This window comes from Poecilia latipinna, unplaced genomic scaffold (assembly GCF_001443285.1).
Source record: "Poecilia latipinna isolate Pla-1442-1.1 unplaced genomic scaffold, P_latipinna-1.0 Scaffold2857, whole genome shotgun sequence".
Classification (NCBI taxonomy): domain Eukaryota; kingdom Metazoa; phylum Chordata; class Actinopteri; order Cyprinodontiformes; family Poeciliidae; genus Poecilia; species Poecilia latipinna.
Window position 1 is genome coordinate 51,029 of NW_015115473.1, and position 19,126 is coordinate 70,154.

Sequence of the window (19,126 nt, forward strand, 5' to 3'; positions counted from 1 at the left end):
GTTTTGATGAACCGGCGTTGCTGCGAGGCTCGCTGTGATTCTCTGCTGCTGCAGCTCTTCTTCTTCTTCTTCCCCTGTTTTCCTTTAAAGGTTGTTCTCTGATATGTGAGCTGCTGTTTTCTGGTCACCTGAAAACCAATTTCTCTATTCAACCCCGACATCAGCAAAGCCACATCTGTCAAAGACATTTTCATGTTTATGAAATTCAGCATAATGTTCCGTTTGTGACAGGAATTTTTATTTTCTGTTTTTCCATCCATCCATCCATCCATCCATCCATCCATCCATCCATCCATCCATCCATCCATCCATCCATCCATCCATCCATCCATCCATCCATTTTCTGCAGATTTCACATGTAACGTAGTTTAATGTTCTGTCCTTTATTAAATCTATTTGAATTGAATTGATTGGAATATTTTCTCTCTTTTCTGTAAACATGGTTATGAATGGAAAACCAAATCCCTCTTCAAAATCCCTGAAATCCTCTTTTTTCTGTTCGGATCATTTTGAACTTCAGTTCACTGAAAAGGATAAAAACACGGCAGCTTTTCGTTATTAATGATCGTTTTAATCCAGTTTAAAGCTGCTGAAGACAGTACAGTGCAAGAACCTTTATTTGGGTTCACAGTAGCAAAATTAAACATTTTCTGCATTTAAATGGCTTTTAGAAATATAAATGATTTAAAGAAATGACTTTATATTGTTTTAAAATGTTTAGATATTAAAATGAGTTAGTAGGTGATGTGTTCATGATGCACAATCTTACCAAGAACCTGCCAAACAATAAAGGAAATGACAAACCAAGATGTTCTCTTCTGTCACACACACCCTGACCTCTTTTTACTTCAGCCCTGAAGCTGTACTTTTAACTGCTCAGCACTCTACACCATCTGAAGGTTAAAAAAAAAACTGTTTCTGTTGTTCTTACAAGCATTTTGTGTCTGGGTGGCGCTGAACGTGTGAATCACATTTCTCACTTTACCATCCACTGGTCAGCTGAACTGATGCTCTCCTTGTTTATTGTTAGCATGTGAAGCTTGTGACACTTCTTCAATTTAAAGGCGCTGTGCACATGCGACTTTTGCACCTTGCAGGCAGAAAACCTGAACAATAGGATCATATGTCACTTGCTTTGCATGTTAAAACATCGTTACGATCATGCATCAAAGTGCATGAGAAGAGGCTGAAATACAAGTGGCTGTATGGACAGAAACATAACCACACATCCTGCCTGTTTTCACAACTCTTAGCTACGCTGCATTCAAGCCCCCTTTTTATTTGTTTTTCATAGATCTTCTCTCAGCCAAATCAAAACGTCTGAAAACTGAGCTGTCAGTTTTACTGTTTAGATTACTTTCAGGCTGCACATTTAAAAATAATTAATATTTTATGTCTAATATAAAAGGGGAGAGGGGAACTCAAAAAAATGTTAAAACGAGAGAGGCTGTCAAACTGTAGATCTGGTTTAACCACAGTTTTCTCAGTTTGACGTGTTCAGAAGAATCAACAGCAGAGCTGAATCAGAGGCCCACTGACGGGGGTTTTATTCATTCTTATCATTTTTAAACCTGGGATATTTACTGTTTTAGGTACAATTTAACAACATACTCTTTTCACATTATAAAGGGAAATATGTGATTGCTTATTTTATAAGCAAAACAAAAATGAGGCGATTATCAGTACATGTCGACACAACGGTTCAGAACCAACATCAACTTATTCGGATAAAAATAATTTATTTAATTTTTACTATTTTTTTTCTAGGCCAGTTATGGTTAATCAAATGTTACAATGGAAATATGTGTAAAATTTAGCAAAGTGCACCTTTGCTATAAGTTCAGTTAATGTATTTTTTCAGATAGGTTTTATTTTATCTATAAATAATAAAAATAACCTTCTTTAACATAATGATGTTGTGCTACTATGTGGATTTAGATACTTAATCACAGTAAAATAATTAATGCAACATTTTATTTAAAATCTAAAATTACAGAATATTAACATGTTTAGTCATATTTTGTTTTATTTGTTTTAAATTGAATTAAGCATTTGATTTATCTGATCAACCTTTGTTCTCATTTAATTTTATTTAAATTTTAAAGTTTTTATTCTTTCTTAAATAGATTTTCCTCAAAATGTGAGGCAGATAATGAGGAATAAACAGAAATTGGGAGTAACTTTTATAGTTACATTGAGTAACTTTTTGGTAAAACAAATCTATTAGGAGAAGTTTCACTACACTGTGCTTTTTACTTCTACTTGGGTTATATTATTATGAAGTGTAGCTACTCTTAAAATTTGTGGCACCTTCACTAAATGAAGAACAAACATGTTTCAACCAAAAGTACAACAGATACAGAGACAAACCTACGCTTTATGGTGAGACCTCCTGTTCGTACAAAATATTTATTGTTCTGATGTCATTTTCGATTTGCTCCAGCACTTTGGGGCATTTCAAAAATATACAGTAAAGATTACATATTGAAACTGGAATTACTTTACCCTGTTCTTTAGTCTTTAAAATACAAGAATTTACACATAGTGGTATATTTTAGTCTGTCTCATTGTCTCAATAATCAGATATTTTGATCAGCTCAGATTTTACCAAATACTTTTTCTTACGTGAATAATTTCTTGGACGGCAACTTTTACTTTTACTGAGGTAAAGATTTGTTGAAGTAGTGCTACTCTTTTGCTGTATGTATCCAAAATGAGATATATGAAAAATTAACACTAAAGGAAAATATTTTTTCCAGGCCTGTCAAAACAATGATTTAATAAATTGCAGCAGTAAATTTTTCCTTTTTGTACGACTTACAGTGATATGATTGAATTACTGGTACTTTTCCGTTATTTTGTTCATTTTAATTTATAAATAAATAACATTTTTAATTATTTGATTTTTGTTCAAGTTTGTTTTGTTTTATGCTTCATCCAAACTTGATTCTGTCATTTTAAAGTCAGCGGCTGCTACACTTCCGCATATGACGTACTTCCTGTTGAACGACAGAAAAGAAAGGGGGGCTCGGAGAGAAAAAAGGGCTTTAGTTCGAAGGATAAAACAGTTTTTATTCATTATAATAATTCAAATCTCAGTGAAAAATAATTTTGTTCGAACAAAATTGACTTCGATAGTAAATAGAAGTAAAATATGACTTTTATGTGAAAAAGAGTTATCTCGGTCTCCCCCCTTTTCCTCTACATGGTTCGTTCCTTCCCCGTTCGAACCGAAGCGGGAGGACGTTACTGCTGGGGAGACTGTTGATGTTTCCCGAAGACAGAAAAACAATCCAGGTAGTCAGAAACAAGCAAACAAAGATTTACTGTGACACATAAACACATAAAATATAGTTATTATTTAACTACACTCCTCGTTTCGTCTTATGTTGTGAAAATGTAGGGTAATCCACAAACAATTGTTGGCAGCTTGAGGGATCAAAGATGGACGCTAGTTGAAACGAGTAGTTGGTTGTTAAATGGTTTTAACTGGCGGTTTTTTCTCCTACAGGATGGACATAGCGACGTGTTTAAAGTCTCTGCTGGTGGCCATCCAGCAGTACAGAGACAGCAGGACCGTTCAGCACACTGCGCAGCTGCAGAAGCAGGTGGAGGTGAGCGCTAAGGCGGTTGTTTTGGATTTTCTCTGAGTCAGATACCTACACACTCTCACACACACACGTCTCTTATCAAGGTAGAGCGAAAACAAATACGTTTTATAGCTTCATTGTTCTGGAATTGTTCTGCTCATGGTCACAGCATGTTAGAGTAGATCTAAAGAGGAGCAGCAAAAGCAAAGGAGGTGGATTAGCAGAGCTGCCAGCAACTGATGGCGTCATCTAGGACGTTACTGTGACATTATCGTCTTTGCTGCCTGGATATTGAGCTGTTAGTGAATCACATAGCAACAGTCAGAAGCTTCTTGAGACCAGAGGTGGGCAGAGAACCCAAACGTTGTGCTCCAGTAACAGTAGCACTACTTCAACATATTTTAACCATCCAGGAAGTTACTGAAGTAAGAGCAAAAGGTATTTGGTAAAAAGTCTACCCAAGTACTGTAGATGATATAATTATCAATCATATAATATTTAAAAATTACATAATCAAATGACATAATCATAAAATATAAGGTTATGTGGAAATTTAGGTATTTTAAGAACCAAAATGACAATAATTCACGAAAGTAGCAAAATATTAAATCAAGTTTCTTTCAATAAAATACGTATAAAAGTTTAACAAAAACTGCAGGTGTGTTTGGGTTAAAACATGTTTGATTTTCATTCAGTGGGAAGAAAATCCAGAAATTTTACTCACGTAATAGTAGAGATACTTCATAATTAAATTACTCAAAGTGAACAGCACAGCGTAGTAAAAATTTTCCTAAGAGTAAATTTTTTCAATAAAGTTACTTGAATAAATGTATTTGAGTAACTGTAACTAATTACTATCCAACTCTGTGCAAGTCTGACCACAGCTTCACCATGAACCTTTGGGGAATCTTGGATGATACGAGTTATGACAACATTTAATTTTTCTTTACGTTAAATGAAGTATTTTTGTTTTGAAGTTGAACTGAATCAACAAGTTTCTCACCTTTTAGACAAAAATAACTGGAACTTCAGAGGAAAATTCCTAAAACGTGTTTTTATGTGATTTAAATGTTATATAAATTTTAAAGTGCAGACACTGATGTTAAATGTCAGATGTTTGTCAGACAAAGAAATGTCACCATGATGCATTTAAAACCACAAACATGACATTTGCTGCATGATTCACCTGATGAGTAAATAAATCGGTCAGATATTAAAAAGCGGTGCAATAACCAGGTTTCCTCACGGCGTCTTTAACACGTTTAAAGCACATCGTTATTCAACCTGCTGTCAGCACAGGTTGATGGTGTTTACTGTCAAATTTACATCTGGACTGTTTATTAATTTTCCTCTCATCAGGTCATTCACATTTAAAATAAAATTATCTAATAGTTTTCTAGCAAACATTTGGAGGTTTTAATGGTTCTGACAGGGAAGTTTAGTCTGACAGTAATATTGTTGTCATGACCAGCAGCAGAAAAACAATTTAATCAGATTCATTTCATCTCTGAAAAGGAGCAGAAAGAAGTATAAACTTATAATATTTTCCCCATATTTACATAAATATACAATGAGCTGTTCAACTTAGAAAAACTATTTAAAATACACAACAAATGTACAACAAAACTTCAGCTTAATCAACACCATGTCGCCTCTTCATAATCATTTTATCTTATTGTCAAGATTATTCATAAATTGACATCTTTAATTTAAACACGTCTTTCATCGTTGCTGCTCTGGATCAATTTGTTTTTGAAAATTTCTACTTATGATGAACTGAATGCTAAAAATGAACCAGTTAAGCCTCTTAGTTTAAAGGTTATTGTAGTTTTTAATATTTCTGTCCTGCTGAATCTGTGCAGGATCAATGTGGGAAGTTTCAATGTTTCATCAGTGCATTAGCTTATTTTAATAACTACTGAGCAGCTTTTTGTTTGTTTCTTTTCTATTTGGTGATGAGCTCCAGGTTTTCAAATCGACCTGATCCTCAGATCCCTGCACAGAGCAGATCATGGCGGTTTCATTTCACCTGGAAGTTTGAAAACCTGACAGTTTGTGATTTCTGTTTTTGTTCCAGGATCTTTCGGGCCTGAAATGTGACGGCCTGCTGTCCTCGGGTCAGTTTTTACCCACAGAGTGTGTGAGTGGACTGGTGGAGCTGGCAGGAAGCCCAAGCACCAGTCCGGCCCTGACCAGCGCCATCATTTCCCTGCTGGCCCAGCTGGGTGAGTTCTGCCACGGGCGTGTCGGTTCGGTTCGGTTCGGTTCGGTTCGGTTCGGGTCTGATTCCTGCTTTCTTTCTGCATCGCTGTGTTTTGTTCTCCTCTCAGGGAGCGATGACGCCAGTCGGGAAGTTCTTCACAGCAGCTTCAACCTGACCAGCACGCTGGCTGCTGTCATCCATCACCATGGCAACACACCTGGAGACCCTCTGGTGCTGCAGGTAGAGACAAACAGCAGCAACATGGGGAAACTTTTAAACTAACATTTAAAATACAACATTAACATATTAACGAGGAAATAACCTGCTTTTGTTTTTATTTTTGACTCATATTTTGGATTTTACATATGATTTTTCATCGTAAAGCATGATGAAAAACAGTTTATTCTCGTTTTGCAAATCAAGATGGACTCAGTCAGCTCTGCAGAAGCTCAGTATTATAGCGGCCACTTCTTACCTTTTACCTGTTTTACTTGTTCAAATTAACACGTTAACACCTCTGCTCTGCGGTCAAACTACAGCAGCTCTGCAGAGGTGTAAAGAAACCATCTGAGAGACAAAGGGACACATGTCAGCTGGGGGCCGCACTTTGGGGGCCCCTGACCTAAACAGTTCACCAAAATAATCTGGAATATTCCAAACCTGTGAAGTTCAAATGCATCAAGTTCTGATTTTATTTATTGTGTTTATTTAATGCAGAGTCAGAGTGTCTCTGTTCTGCTGCCGCAGGCACCAACTCCCTCTATGTTGTGGTTTTAATTATTTAGTTTTTCAGTGTCTCCAGGTGCTGCAGAAACTGACGTACAACACTCGCACCTTCCAGTTCTCAAACTACATCCGCGAGCTCATCGGTTTTCTCCTGACCAGCATGTAAGAGCCGTAATCTGACGATGAAACAAACGTGAGCGATAATCTGCTAATCTCATCTCCACCGTTTCCCCTCAGCCAGTCGCAGAACGAGGACGTGGTCATGCCGTGCCTCGGCCTGCTGGCCAACCTGTGCCGGGACAACCCGTCAGTGCAGAGCCACATCAAGTCCATGGTGAGATGTCAGCGCCGCTCAGGTTCCTGGACTAAAAATATCAGAAAAACTGAGAACCGCCGGCAACGAGCTTCACACGTTATATTAAAAGATTAACACCCGATTTCGCTTCTTGAAAGTTCCTCTTCTGTTGTTTTAGACCACAGAATATTTTATCAACATGATTCTGGGAAACTTTGAGACATTTGGGTCAGGAGTGGTTCTGGCCTGTGAACACTCGCATGATAAAAATAATATTATTTCATTTAACCACTTAAATACACACAAAGGCCTGTCACTATAACTAAGTTTTCTGGACAATATATTGTCCCAGAAGTTATCGCGATAAACGATGATATTGTTATTCTGAGACCATTTTCAGCTGATATAATGGTAATAATGGCAAAATAATTCAAGAAGACGTTCTAAAACATTAATAAACTTTACATTCTAACAAACATTTATCACTGGAAGACATTTTAAATCTCCAGAAACAACAAATAAAATGAATTAAACAAAATTGTCCTTTAAAAAATGTTTAGTTGAGGCCAAAACACCAGACTGAAAACTTTTATCATCCAGTTTTCGGTAGAAAGAGAAAAACAACAAATTGTGCAAATGAAAATGTTTGACCTCGACAGATTAATCGATTTATTGCTGATTGTGACAGACCAACACATACATTAAAATGTAAATAAGTAATTCAAATAAACATTTTATTGCCTAAAATGCAATAGCAACATTTCTTTAGTGAATGTTTGTAGCAAAGCAGCTAAAAATAATCCTTGTAACACCAACATGTGAAAAAATCTGAGAAGTTTCTGCTGGGTTGAAGTGTAGGGATTATTTTTAGGATTAGCAGATTAATTACTAATTGGATATAAAATTAGATTAATGGGATATTTATTTTGCCAAATGCCAAATAAAATTGTTGGATTCACAAAACGGGTTAGCCGGATGTGATGTAATAGTTCAGGAAACAGAAAACTGATCTGAACTGAACAGACGATAAAGATTAGAGATGCATTGATCCGATACTAATATATGTATCGACTCTGAAAACAATTTAGTGACAATATTTCTGATCCGTGAGGGCAGATCTATTCAGTCTAATTCTATGCTCTGAGTGACATCATGCTTTATGTTTTATTTTACATTATATTTATTATTCCTGGTTTCACTTTCTGAATGATTGAATAAGTTTGCTGAACTTTATTTTTACATGTTTGACCAACCTGATCAACCTGTTGTTTTTGTCAGTTTGATTATTTTTTATTTATTTTAAATTGGCTGTTTTATTCCTAATTGCTCTGACTGAACAAATTAAAGTTGTTTTTACATATTTGACCAAACTTGTGAAGCTATTGGTGTCTAAATGCTCTGCACCGCTGCAGAGTCATCAAATAAATATGTAATTCAGTACATATATGTCTGTGTTTAAGAAAAAGAAACATTTTAAGTCGATTCAGCTGTTTATCGGCCCCCTGTTGTTTTTGGATGTTTGGTTTCCTCCTGTGTGTAAACGTTTTTAAAACTTATTTTTACTGTACAGGAGAACGTGAGGCAGCTCTACCGAACTCTGATCAACTTCCTGGCTCACAACAGCCTGACGGTGGTGATCTTCACGCTGTCCATCCTGGCCAGCCTGACTCTGAACGAGAAGGTTGGCGAGAAGGTGAGCAGAAACCTTTCTGATTTTCTAACGTAAATAAAATCCAGTTTTACTCATTTTAAGGGATTTTTGGATCCTTTACTGTTTGTTTATGATAAATGATGCAGCCGTAAGTCGTTTCTGGTTAAAGGTTGTATCTGAATGTGTGGAAATTGTCACACTGTCTTATTTTTATTAGTTCAGCTTCCTGCTTTTGTTTCCTGTCTGCATCACAAAAAGCTTCTGGTTGTTTCCACCTTGAACTTGTGTTTTTTTTTATCTGCAGCTTTTTGAGGCGAAGAACATCCATCAGACTTTTCAGCTGGTGTTCAACATCATCGTGAACGGCGGCGGCACGCTGACCAGGAAGTACTCCGTCGACCTCCTCATCGACCTGCTGAAGAGCCCCAAAGTAGCCGATTACCTGAGCAGGTGGAGTTGATCTCTTCTGGCCCAGACGTTTGCTCGCCGCTCCATCTGACAGCGCCTCCCTGTCTGACAGCGCCGCTCTGTCTGACCGCGCCTCCCTGTCTGACAGCGCCTCCCTGTCTGACCGCGCCTCCCTGTCTGACCGTGCCGCTCTGTCTGACCGTGCCGCTCTGTCTGACCGTGCCGCTCTGTCTGACCGTACCGCTCTGTCTGATCGTGCCTCTCTGTCTGATCGTGCCTCTCTGTCTGACCGTGCCTCCCTGTCTGACCGTACCTCCCTGTCTGACCGTGCCTCCCTGTCTGACCGTGCCGCTCTGTCTGACCGTGCCGCTCGCTCTGTCTGACCGCGCCGCTCCGTCTGACCGCTCCGCTCCGTCTGACCGTGCTGCTCCGTCTGACCGTGCTGCTCTGTCTGACCGCGCCGCTCCATCTGACTGTGCTGCTCTGTCTGACTGCGCCGCTCTGTCTGCTCCGTCTGACCGCGCCTCCCTGTCTGACCGTGCCGCGCCGTCTGACCGTGCCGCGCCGTCTGACCGCGCCTCCCTGTCTGACCGCGCCTCCCTGTCTGACCGTGCCTCCCTGTCTGACCGCGCCTCCCTGTCTGACCGTGCCTCTCCATCTGACTGTGCTGCTCTGTCTGATCATGCCTCTCTGCTTCCAGGTATCAGCACTTCTCTGCCTGCGTTTCTCAGGTTCTGGGGCTGCTGCACCTGAAAGACGCCGACTCGGCAGCCACGGTGAGACGCACAGACACTTTGAGTCCAGAAAGCCTCAATTAGTCAATCAATTTATTTGCATTTCAGCAACAATTCTTTTCAGTTTACATCAGAAAAATGCAAAAGTCCAAATTCATAGAAGACAGTCAGTTATTGAAGCATTACATTTTGATGAGCGACGTCGTTACACATCAACATATTGATTAGTGTTTCATTTATTATGTTTCCAAAGCAACGCTAAAGTTCTTAGCCTTGATTTAAAGGATCTCAGAGTTTCAGCTGTTTTGCAGTTTTCTGGAAGTTTGTTCCAGATTTGTGGTCATAGAAGCTGAATGCTGCTTCTCCATGTTTGGTTCTGGACCTGAGAGGTCTGGCAGGTTGATCAGCAGCAGCAGATCTTTAATATAACCTACCAATAGTATCTGATTCTCTCAGTGAAGGCTGTAGAACCGGGCTGATGGTTCTGTCTTCCTGGTTTTAGTCAGGACGCCAGCAGCAGCGTCTGGATCAGGCAGATCTGTGAATGACACTTTGTTCATCAGGCCTCTTATCGCAGCCTTTGCATGTGTTGACACTTTTTCTGCTCTGATGGCTTTAATCTTATCAGACATGAATCAGCAGAACAGGAAGCATTTTGTGGTGAATTAGTTTACAAAAAACAACCAGCTCTACTGATAGATGCATCTAAAGATGGTCTAACCATTCAAATGTGTGCAGATATATTATCTTGAAACATTTCCTCATACACAGAAATTTACACAGAAATATTAAGCAATGATAATTATTTACATAAAATGAAGTAAATAATTAATGAAACCTTTATGTCGAGTCTTCCTGATCCAACATGACTTTGTTTTCTCCAGATGGATTGATTCAGGTTGAATGAGTCGTTAGGCAGCAGCAGCAGATAATAATGTTTCCCATGAGAACTTAATACCTAGAAACAGTCGGTTGATTTATTTCAGCAAGTAAAAAAAAGGAACTTTGTGGTCCAGATATGACATTTATCACTCCTCATGTTCTGTAGGTTTTGCTGTAGATGCATGTGATGTTTCAGGTTTTATCATGTTTATCCTGTTTTATTGTAACTTTCTCCACTGTGTGGCTGTGAGCAGTCAAGTTTATTTTCATAGAACATTTCAGCAACAAGGCATCAGCTGCTTTAAATAAAAACATAATTCAGTCATCAGTTATGAAACAAGCAGGAAATATGACATTTAATCAGAAACCACCAGTAAGCATCAAGCGTATTGGTCATTATTCTGTTATGAATCAAAAGCAGCTCTAACCAGGTGGGATTTAAAGGTGTTTCAGCAGTTTTACAGTTTTCTGGAAGCTAAATCAGGAAGTCAGATTTTCTTTTAGATCATATTTGGTACACAGAGCATTTTTATAATAACTAAAGTTTAAATATTTACTTGATAGTGCTATAAAATGGCTCCATGTGTCTGAAAAACATGATGCAGCCCCTTAACACAGCCTGTGTGTCGCTGCAGGTGCTGCAGCTCCTCCTGTCCATGTGCAGCGTCGCAGCTCTGCGCTCGCAGCTCTGCGCCGTCGTCTTCCGGCCGGCCGGCGCCAAACTCAGGGCCGCCGGCCACAGACAGGCGGGCGAGCAGAACGGGGGCCGGAAAGCCGAGTGTGGGCTGGCTCTGGTGCAGTGGCTCAGCTCGCCTGTGGAGGGCGCCGAGAAATGTTCCCTGCAGACGCTGCAGCTGCTGACCGAGCTGCTGGAGGTACCTGACTTCATTAATCTGATTTCACTCAGAGGATGATGATTATTTGTGTTTCTGCTGTTAAATTACATTCTCCGGTTTTACCAGTGGAGGGCAGAGGACACAAAACTCTTACTGAAGTGAGAGTAGAGACACTTCAACTTATTTATACTCAAGTAAAAGTAAAAATGAAATGTTTTCAGCAGCTTTTGTAAAGTGGTACTCTGCCCCCTAGAGGACAAGCTCTGCATAGGCGTCTTTTAGTGACCAACACCCTCCAGTTTGTCTGAAGCTCTTATTTTAATCCACTGCTGTGTCTTCCTCAGTAAATGATCTTAAATCTGAATGTTGTTGATGCATAATAAAGATTTTCTTAGTTTTTATGTGTGTGTACCTTTGAGTCTTCCTGTCTTCTTCTGTCCTGATGGGCTCTGTGCATCCAGGAGTCGCTGGGAGCGGAGAGCGTGTCTGAATCCACGCTGAGCTTCGTGGAGATGTTGCTCCCAGTCGCCTTGGGGCTCCTGAAGGGCCTCGATCCTGCAAAGGGAGACGCTCACCTCAGGAAACACTGCCACCGCCTCACCCACGTCTGCACCCTGCTGCTCAATATCCTCACCTACAGGCCTGTCAGCGTGTGATGCTGCCTGGGGGATTTAAAGACTTAAAACTCTGCATTTTTCTAAATTAATGTCCTTTTCTGTGGAACTAAATGTGTACAGATGAACAGTCATGACAGAACCATGGGGTTCATCTTGTTATTCCTTCAGTAATTTATAAATGTCACAGTTTCAAACTAAATATTTATACTAAGAAAACTAAATATTGAGTTGGTAAGCCAGATTCCTATTCAGCAAAGTAAATACTCAACTCCAAGCTAACTGTTTAGTTAGCAAGCAGTTTCAAAACAAAACATTTAGCTCTGAGTTATATATTTAGCTGTTGAGCTTAAACAACTAACTAAAACCAACCAACCCTGAAGGAACCGGGTTGTTTCCTTCACCTGCTCCACCCCTGTGCTGCCGGGACGCCACCAGGTCTCTGGTGTCCTCTCAGGTGAGCGCTCAGCTCTGCCTCTCTCAGGTGGAAACTCTGCTCTCCTGTTGCCATAGCAACAGCCCCCTGACCTGCCTGCCTCCCGTCTCCAGTAACAACCTCAGGTGAGTCAACATAAAAACATTATGGGAAGATATTTATTATGAAATGATATTTTCTAGTCACTGCATCAGTTTGTGAGTTAAACTGTAAATATTTTTATTTAAATTGATCCGTTGTGGAGCTGAAATCGTGACCTTGTGGTTTTCCTTCCAGCCAGTTGTGTGCAGAATCTCTGCTGAAGGTTCTGGAGCTGATGAGCCGCCTGAGGCAGCAGGTGCAGGACATGGAGACGAGTTTCTACAGGATGCTGCAGGTGAGCAGCCGCTCCCATCAGGCCTCGCCACTTCCTGTTTAAATGCTCAGCGTCTCCTGAATCCCTGCAGGACCAGAGGACGGTGACCCCCCTGTCTCTGGCTCTGACCTCACACCGCAGGGAGCGCGTGCAGACCGGACTCGCCCTGCTGCTGGAGGCCACGCCCCTCCCAGACTTCCCAGCACTGGTGTGAGTAAACCAGTCAGCATAATGAACTTTACTGGACGATCAGTTGCTGTTAATGCAATAATCAATAATATCTGTGAAGACAAGAACACATTTCCAACTTTAAATGCTAATGAACATTTGACACTGCAACTGGAAGACATTTTAAATATCCACAAACAAAACAGAAACAATAAATAAAATAAGTTATAAAGTTTATCCAGACTGAGTTGTCCTTCAAAAAAACGAGACCAAAACAACAGACTGAGGAGTTTTATCATCTGGTTTTTGGTAGAAAGAGAGAAAAATGATAATCAGGCAAAAGGAAATTATTGAGCTCACTTTAATTTATCATTCGATTAATTGATCGATTGCTTATTGCGACAGTGAGTCACCACTAGGAAACATGATGAAAATAACTTATTCACACAGTTCGGCTGTAAACATTAAAATCTCAGATTTCTTATTCACCAGATCCGATTTTAATCAGTTTTTACTTTTTAGAAAAGAAATGACAGAAATTGTTCCTGCCGCTTGGCTTCCTGTCGGCCGTTAGAGAGCTGCAGGATCTGCTGCTGACTGAGTCCGTTTGTCCTGCCAGCCTGGGGGAAAGCATCGCCGCCAACAACGCGTACCGCCAGAGGGAGGCGGAGCTCTCGGCGAAGCGCGTCGCCGTGCAGGAAGTCCCGCCTCCCAGGATGAGCAGCAGCATGACGGACGCCTCCAGCGGCAACAAGAGCGTGAGCAACCTGGTGGAGAAGCTGCAGACCGGCATGGAGGTAAGAACCCTGGAGCCGTTTCCACAGCAACGACCTTTCACCTGCATGGGATTTTATGGGACAAAATGGAGAAAAATGTTCTGATTTTCCTGTTTTAACAAATACAGTGATGAACTCTGAACTTATGTTCAGCTGTCGGAGTTTCACCTGATTCTGCAGGTGTTTTCTGGTTTGTCTTCCAACTTGGGAGGGAATCGGTTTCTCTGGATTTTATTTAGGGGTATCAAAGTGAAGGGGAGAGCAAATCCGAGATGCATCTCAAATCTTTAGATGCCAAAAACATTAAAGTTCAAGTTTATTTTTAAAAATGGGACAAAATGAATTAATTCCTGATGCACCGATATGAAAGTCTGGGTCGATATCAATATTCCTCTTATGGCTGATAACCAATATTTACCGATACTTTATGTATTTCTCTAACTTTTTGACACCTTTGTGGAAAAACTTCAGAGTATGAATGAAGGCACTTTATTTCTCCTGATTTGTATTTTCTACCAAACTTAAAGTCTTCCTAAATGAAAAGCTGAAGTTTATTCATTAGATGAATCTGATTATCATTCAGGTTTGTTGATGAAGATGATTTAGTTTCTTCAGTCGTTTCACTCACAGTGCTGAACTCTGATCATCTGTATTATCTGACAAATATTTCAGCTTTCTGCACTGCAAAAACACAAAATATAACAAGTAATTTTAGTTTAGTTTCTAGTATAATAACTTAGTACAGTTGAAATAAGACAAAACTAACAAACTAAGCTGATATTTTTCAGTTACAGGTAGTTTGAAGTCAAATGTCCCTAAAATTGCTAAAGTTCTCATCATTGGATTATTTCACCTATTATGTGGGAAAATGTCTTGGGATAATCTGCCAATGGAGCTGGCACTTTTTCATCAGTATTAAGGAACTACTGACTTAAAACAAGCTGATATTTCTTGGTGAAAAGTTACTTTCAAGTTAGTTTTATTGTATTTCAAACATTCTAAGATTTTTGCTCTGGAGACCAAAAATACTTGGTAAAGTTTTGTGTTTTTGCAGTGTGTAATTTATTTGTTCTCATTCTTTTTATTTTTTATTTTGTAGCTGCAGGAACCGACGAAGGACTCGCCTCTTTCTGAGATCATCGACGTTTACGAGCAGAAACTGGCTGGGTTTGCTGTAAGTTTAACAGAATTTATGGTAAAATACCAGATTAGCTGCTTTTAAATCTGCTGTTCATCTTCCAGCTGATCTCCTGCTGCCTGTCTGTTTGTGTTTCAGTCGAAGGAGAGCCGCCTGCAGGACCTGCTGGAGGCCAAAGCTCTGGCTCTGTCTCAGGCCGACCGTCTCATCGCTCAGTATCGGCTGCAGAGAGCTCAAGCTGAGGCCGAGGTGAACTAAATCATTCTGATTCATAACGAACGTCCAGGTGAACTAAATCACTCTGATTCATAACGAACGTCCAGGTGAACTAAATCACTCTGATTCATAACAAGCTAAATATTTAGCAATAAACTAATCACTTAGTTATCAAATGTGATACAAAGCTTCAAACTCAATATTTAGTTTGAAAAGTAAATATTTAGCTGCCAACTAGATATTTAATTAGCATGATAAGTCTTTAACTTGAGACCTTCAAATTTAATTAACAGCTAAATATTTAGTTAGCCATGTTAATATTTAGCTGTTACTAAACTTGAACTAATTAGCTAATTACTTTAGTTTAAATTAAATATGTAATTAGCAAATTAATATTTTGTTAGTAAGTTAAATATTTAGCTTGAAATTAAATATTTTGTGTACAAACTCAATATTTAGCTTCAAACTACATATTTAGTGATCAAGCTAAATATTTATCTTTCTAAATAAATATTTAGTTTTAAACTGTGACATTTCTAAATGAATTAATAACTTGGTGAAAAATGAACTCTCCTCCTGTAACAGACTAATAACTCAAAGTATTGCTGTTAAATTTGACTGCAGCGTTACAAACGGCGCCTCGCAGGTGGAACCTTCAGCTGTCGGTAAAATCCTCCAGATCTGCAGTTTCTCTGGTTTCCCTCCTGCAGGCGCGGAAGCTGGCCTGCCTGCTGAAGGACGCGGAGCGCCGGCGGGAGGATCTGCAGGGCGAGCTGGGGAACCAGGTTCTGGAGGTGGAGCGGTCCAGAGCCGACATGGAGGAGCTGCTGCAGCACAACGCTCGGCTGCAGAGGGACTCTGAGGAACACCAGACCCTGAAGGGAGCTTACAACGCTCTGCTCAACAGGTCGGAGGCTAAATTACATCCTGATGCATCCTGAGGCCGATCTGCAAAAACACAAACCTCACCAAGCAGCGATGGGCCGTTTCTGCTGCAAATGTCCTAAAACACTTGAATTAAGACCAAACTAAACCACAGTAACCAGTTTCATCCACTTGAATAAATACACTGTACTTTTTACTTTTACTTGAGTAAAATCAACTTTTCAGCAATAAATAGGAACTTGATTTAAGTCAATCATTCCTTAATATTGATGAGAACAAACTTATTCTATTAAATTATTTCACTTAAAACATGTAAAAAATGTCTTTTTATAAGTGAGATAATCTGCCAGTGGAACCTTTTTTACATCAGCATTAAGGAGCCACTGACTTTAAACAAGCTACAGTATCTTCCTGAAAGTTACTTCTAGGTTAGTTTTGCCTTATTTCAAGTGAAGGTCAAACGTTTTTACCTGAGACGTTTTTACCTGAGACGTTTTTACCCGAGACGTTTTTACCCGTGCTGTTTTTTACCCGAGACGTTTTTACCCGAGACGTTTTTACCTGAGACGTTTTTACCCGAGACGTTTTTACCCGAGACGTTTTTACCTGAGACGTTTTTACCCGAGACGTTTTTACCTGAGACGTTTTTACCCGTGCTGTTTTTACCCGTGCTGTTTTTACCTGTGCTGTTTTTACCTGTGCAGGTTTACTGAAACGGAGCGTCTGCTGAAGGAGCTGCAGGCGGCTCACATCTCTCTGAGCAAACAGAACGACACGCTGAGGAAGAACCACGAAGCTCTGCAGCTGCACAAAGACAAGTAGGAAGCCGACAGCTGGAGCCTTTCAGCTGCTTTTTATTCTCTTTATTTGAACCAAGTAGAAGTTTGGTTTGGTTTCTGTCTGTTTCAGAATCACATCAGAGCTGCAGGAGAGAGAGGCGGAGATCAAGTCCCTGCAGCTGGAAGTAGAGAAGAAGAACCGCGACGTTGCAGGTCGGTTTGACCATCACAGATGTTCCTGCAGTGATCTAACCTCTGCAGGAGGCCATGATAATAAATTATGATTAACAATAATATTGTTGTTTTGAGACAATTTTCTAGTATTGTAACGATTATAAAGGCATGAAAATGCCAGAACACATTCTCAAAGATCAATAAACTTTAAATTCTGATTAACATTTAACGCCAAAAGACATTTTAAATTTCTAAAATAAATAAACAAAACAACAGAAACTACAAATGAAGTGAATTATGAACCTGATCGAGACCAAAACAGCAGATTGAAGATTTTTATCGTCCAGTTTTTGATGGAGAGAAACAATAAATCATGTAAATGGAAGTTATTGAGCTCGTTTTTATTCATTATGTGATTTACTGGTCATTATTATTATTATTATTATTATGCGACAGGCTTACACTGCAGTTATTAGTTTGTAAATGTTTCTGCTGGTTTGTTGCAGGTCTGCATGCAGAGCTGCGGTCCAGAGAGGAGACGCTGAGGGAGAAGGACCAGGAGAGGAGAGACCTGGAGGAGACGGTGGACGTTCTCAGGAAGGAGCTGAACAAAACGGAGCAAGCCAGGAAGGACGTTAGCATCAAGGTGAGCGGCTGATAGCTGTTAGCAGTCGGACAAATCAAGCAGGTTTCTATTTGTTTTGGGTTTATTTCCACATATCTGCTAAAATGGCCTCTTAAAGATGGCCGCCTCCAGTAAACCAGTTTCTGTACAAAACCACAAAGCATCAGAAAGTCGATTTCTCTACACAGATCAGTGAACCATGACCATTTTCTGGAGTTTATTAAATCTAGATGAATTTATTTTATTATTGGCCAAATGGCAAATGTTATTGATCCAAAGCTATGCTAATGATTACAAATAGTCGATCTATTATTATTCATTATTTGTTTGGTTATGGCCTCCTGCTGTGATTAACAGGAAAAGGCAGCTGCTGTCGTTGATCTGATTGTTTGCAGTAAATCAGTTTTTCTGCCACTAAATTATATTTGAATTTTGTATGAAGGCAACTCTGAGAATATTTTTCATTCTGGAATAAAAGCTACATTTATTTTAAGGTTTTTAACTGATAGAAAACTCTAACTGCAGTTTGTAAAAGCTTAGTGATGCTCCGTGTCCCTCTGACCTTTGACCTCTGGCAGGCGTCGTCTCTGGAGCTGCAGAAGAGCCAGCTGGAGAGCAAGTTGAAGCAGAAGGAAGACGAGTTGAACAAACACTCGGCCATGATCGCCATGATCCACAGCCTGAGCAGCGGGAAGCTGAAGAGCGACGTCAACCTGTCGCTCTGACCACAGCGCCCCCACCAGGCCGGGGCAGGAACTGCACTTATGAACTCAAAGCTCCATTCTAAACATTAATTCGCTTTTTTTAGACTCAATAAAACACATGAATGAACATCTTTTTTTCCAAACTTGTACTTTTTATGTGTTTGTTTTTATTGTTTATGTTTGAATGTAAATGTAGTCAATAAATTAATGTGTCAAGAAAAATCCCTTGGATCAAATTTTCTTTACGTAGAAAGAATAAAAACTTTAATTCTAGATGTGCACCGATTACAGTTTTCTGCCAATACCAATTTTTTGACTGAAATACTAAATATAACAAGTGTTTAATTTACTCTCAACATCATTAGCTGAAATAACTAACGTTAACTAAAACGGGTTCATTCTTTTTTCATCGAGGCTTTCAGCTGGAGATGAGGTGATGTTTAAATAATTTATTATATCTGCAGGTCAGGAAAAACAATCAGATCTGGTTTTAGCTTGTAGCACTGAATTCATTTTCCTAAGAAAAAAAGTTGAATCAGTTTATTTATTACTTTATCCAGGAGGTAAGCTTGGTTATAACTGTTCTCCAGAATGAATGAAATCTTTAGGAAGCTTCCAGCACAGTCTGGGATTTCTCCCATTCACTTGGATTCCTCCGGCCGAGTTCTTACCGGCCAATCAGAGAACAGAAGACATTGTGAACTATGACATCAAATTTCTGCTCTGTTTAAAGTTAGTGTCTGCCAGCGGCAGAGGAAGTGAAACATTAGCAATCCAGAGCCCAGACACTAAAGCAAATAGGAGCTGATTTTTAACCAGCTAACTAGTTGGGAGCAAAAATGTTGCCAAGATTCACCACCCTTGTGTTTCCTGTCCTCTTACTGAGTTGACATGGCTGAAAGGGAATCTAGCTTGAAATTATCTTCTCATT

The 19,126-nt window shown here is 39.6% G+C and overlaps 1 protein-coding gene across 1 annotated transcript; it reads left to right on the forward strand.

The window, feature by feature from the left end:
- Nucleotides 1-3,160: 3,160 nt before the first annotated feature.
- On the forward strand, nucleotides 3,161-18,330 carry cip2a (cellular inhibitor of PP2A). Its single transcript, XM_015021785.1, has 22 exons — nucleotides 3,161-3,297; nucleotides 3,512-3,614; nucleotides 5,668-5,815; nucleotides 5,921-6,033; nucleotides 6,587-6,681; nucleotides 6,757-6,853; nucleotides 8,385-8,507; nucleotides 8,770-8,915; nucleotides 9,574-9,649; nucleotides 11,125-11,364; nucleotides 11,787-11,949; nucleotides 12,353-12,500; nucleotides 12,652-12,751; nucleotides 12,822-12,940; nucleotides 13,518-13,695; nucleotides 14,774-14,848; nucleotides 14,951-15,061; nucleotides 15,739-15,935; nucleotides 16,618-16,731; nucleotides 16,823-16,905; nucleotides 17,373-17,512; nucleotides 18,070-18,330. Exons 2-22 carry the CDS (start codon nucleotides 3,513-3,515, stop codon nucleotides 18,214-18,216), a joined length of 2,715 nt encoding a protein of 904 aa, XP_014877271.1. The 5' UTR covers nucleotides 3,161-3,297; nucleotide 3,512; the 3' UTR covers nucleotides 18,217-18,330.
- Nucleotides 18,331-19,126: the final 796 nt, after the last annotated feature.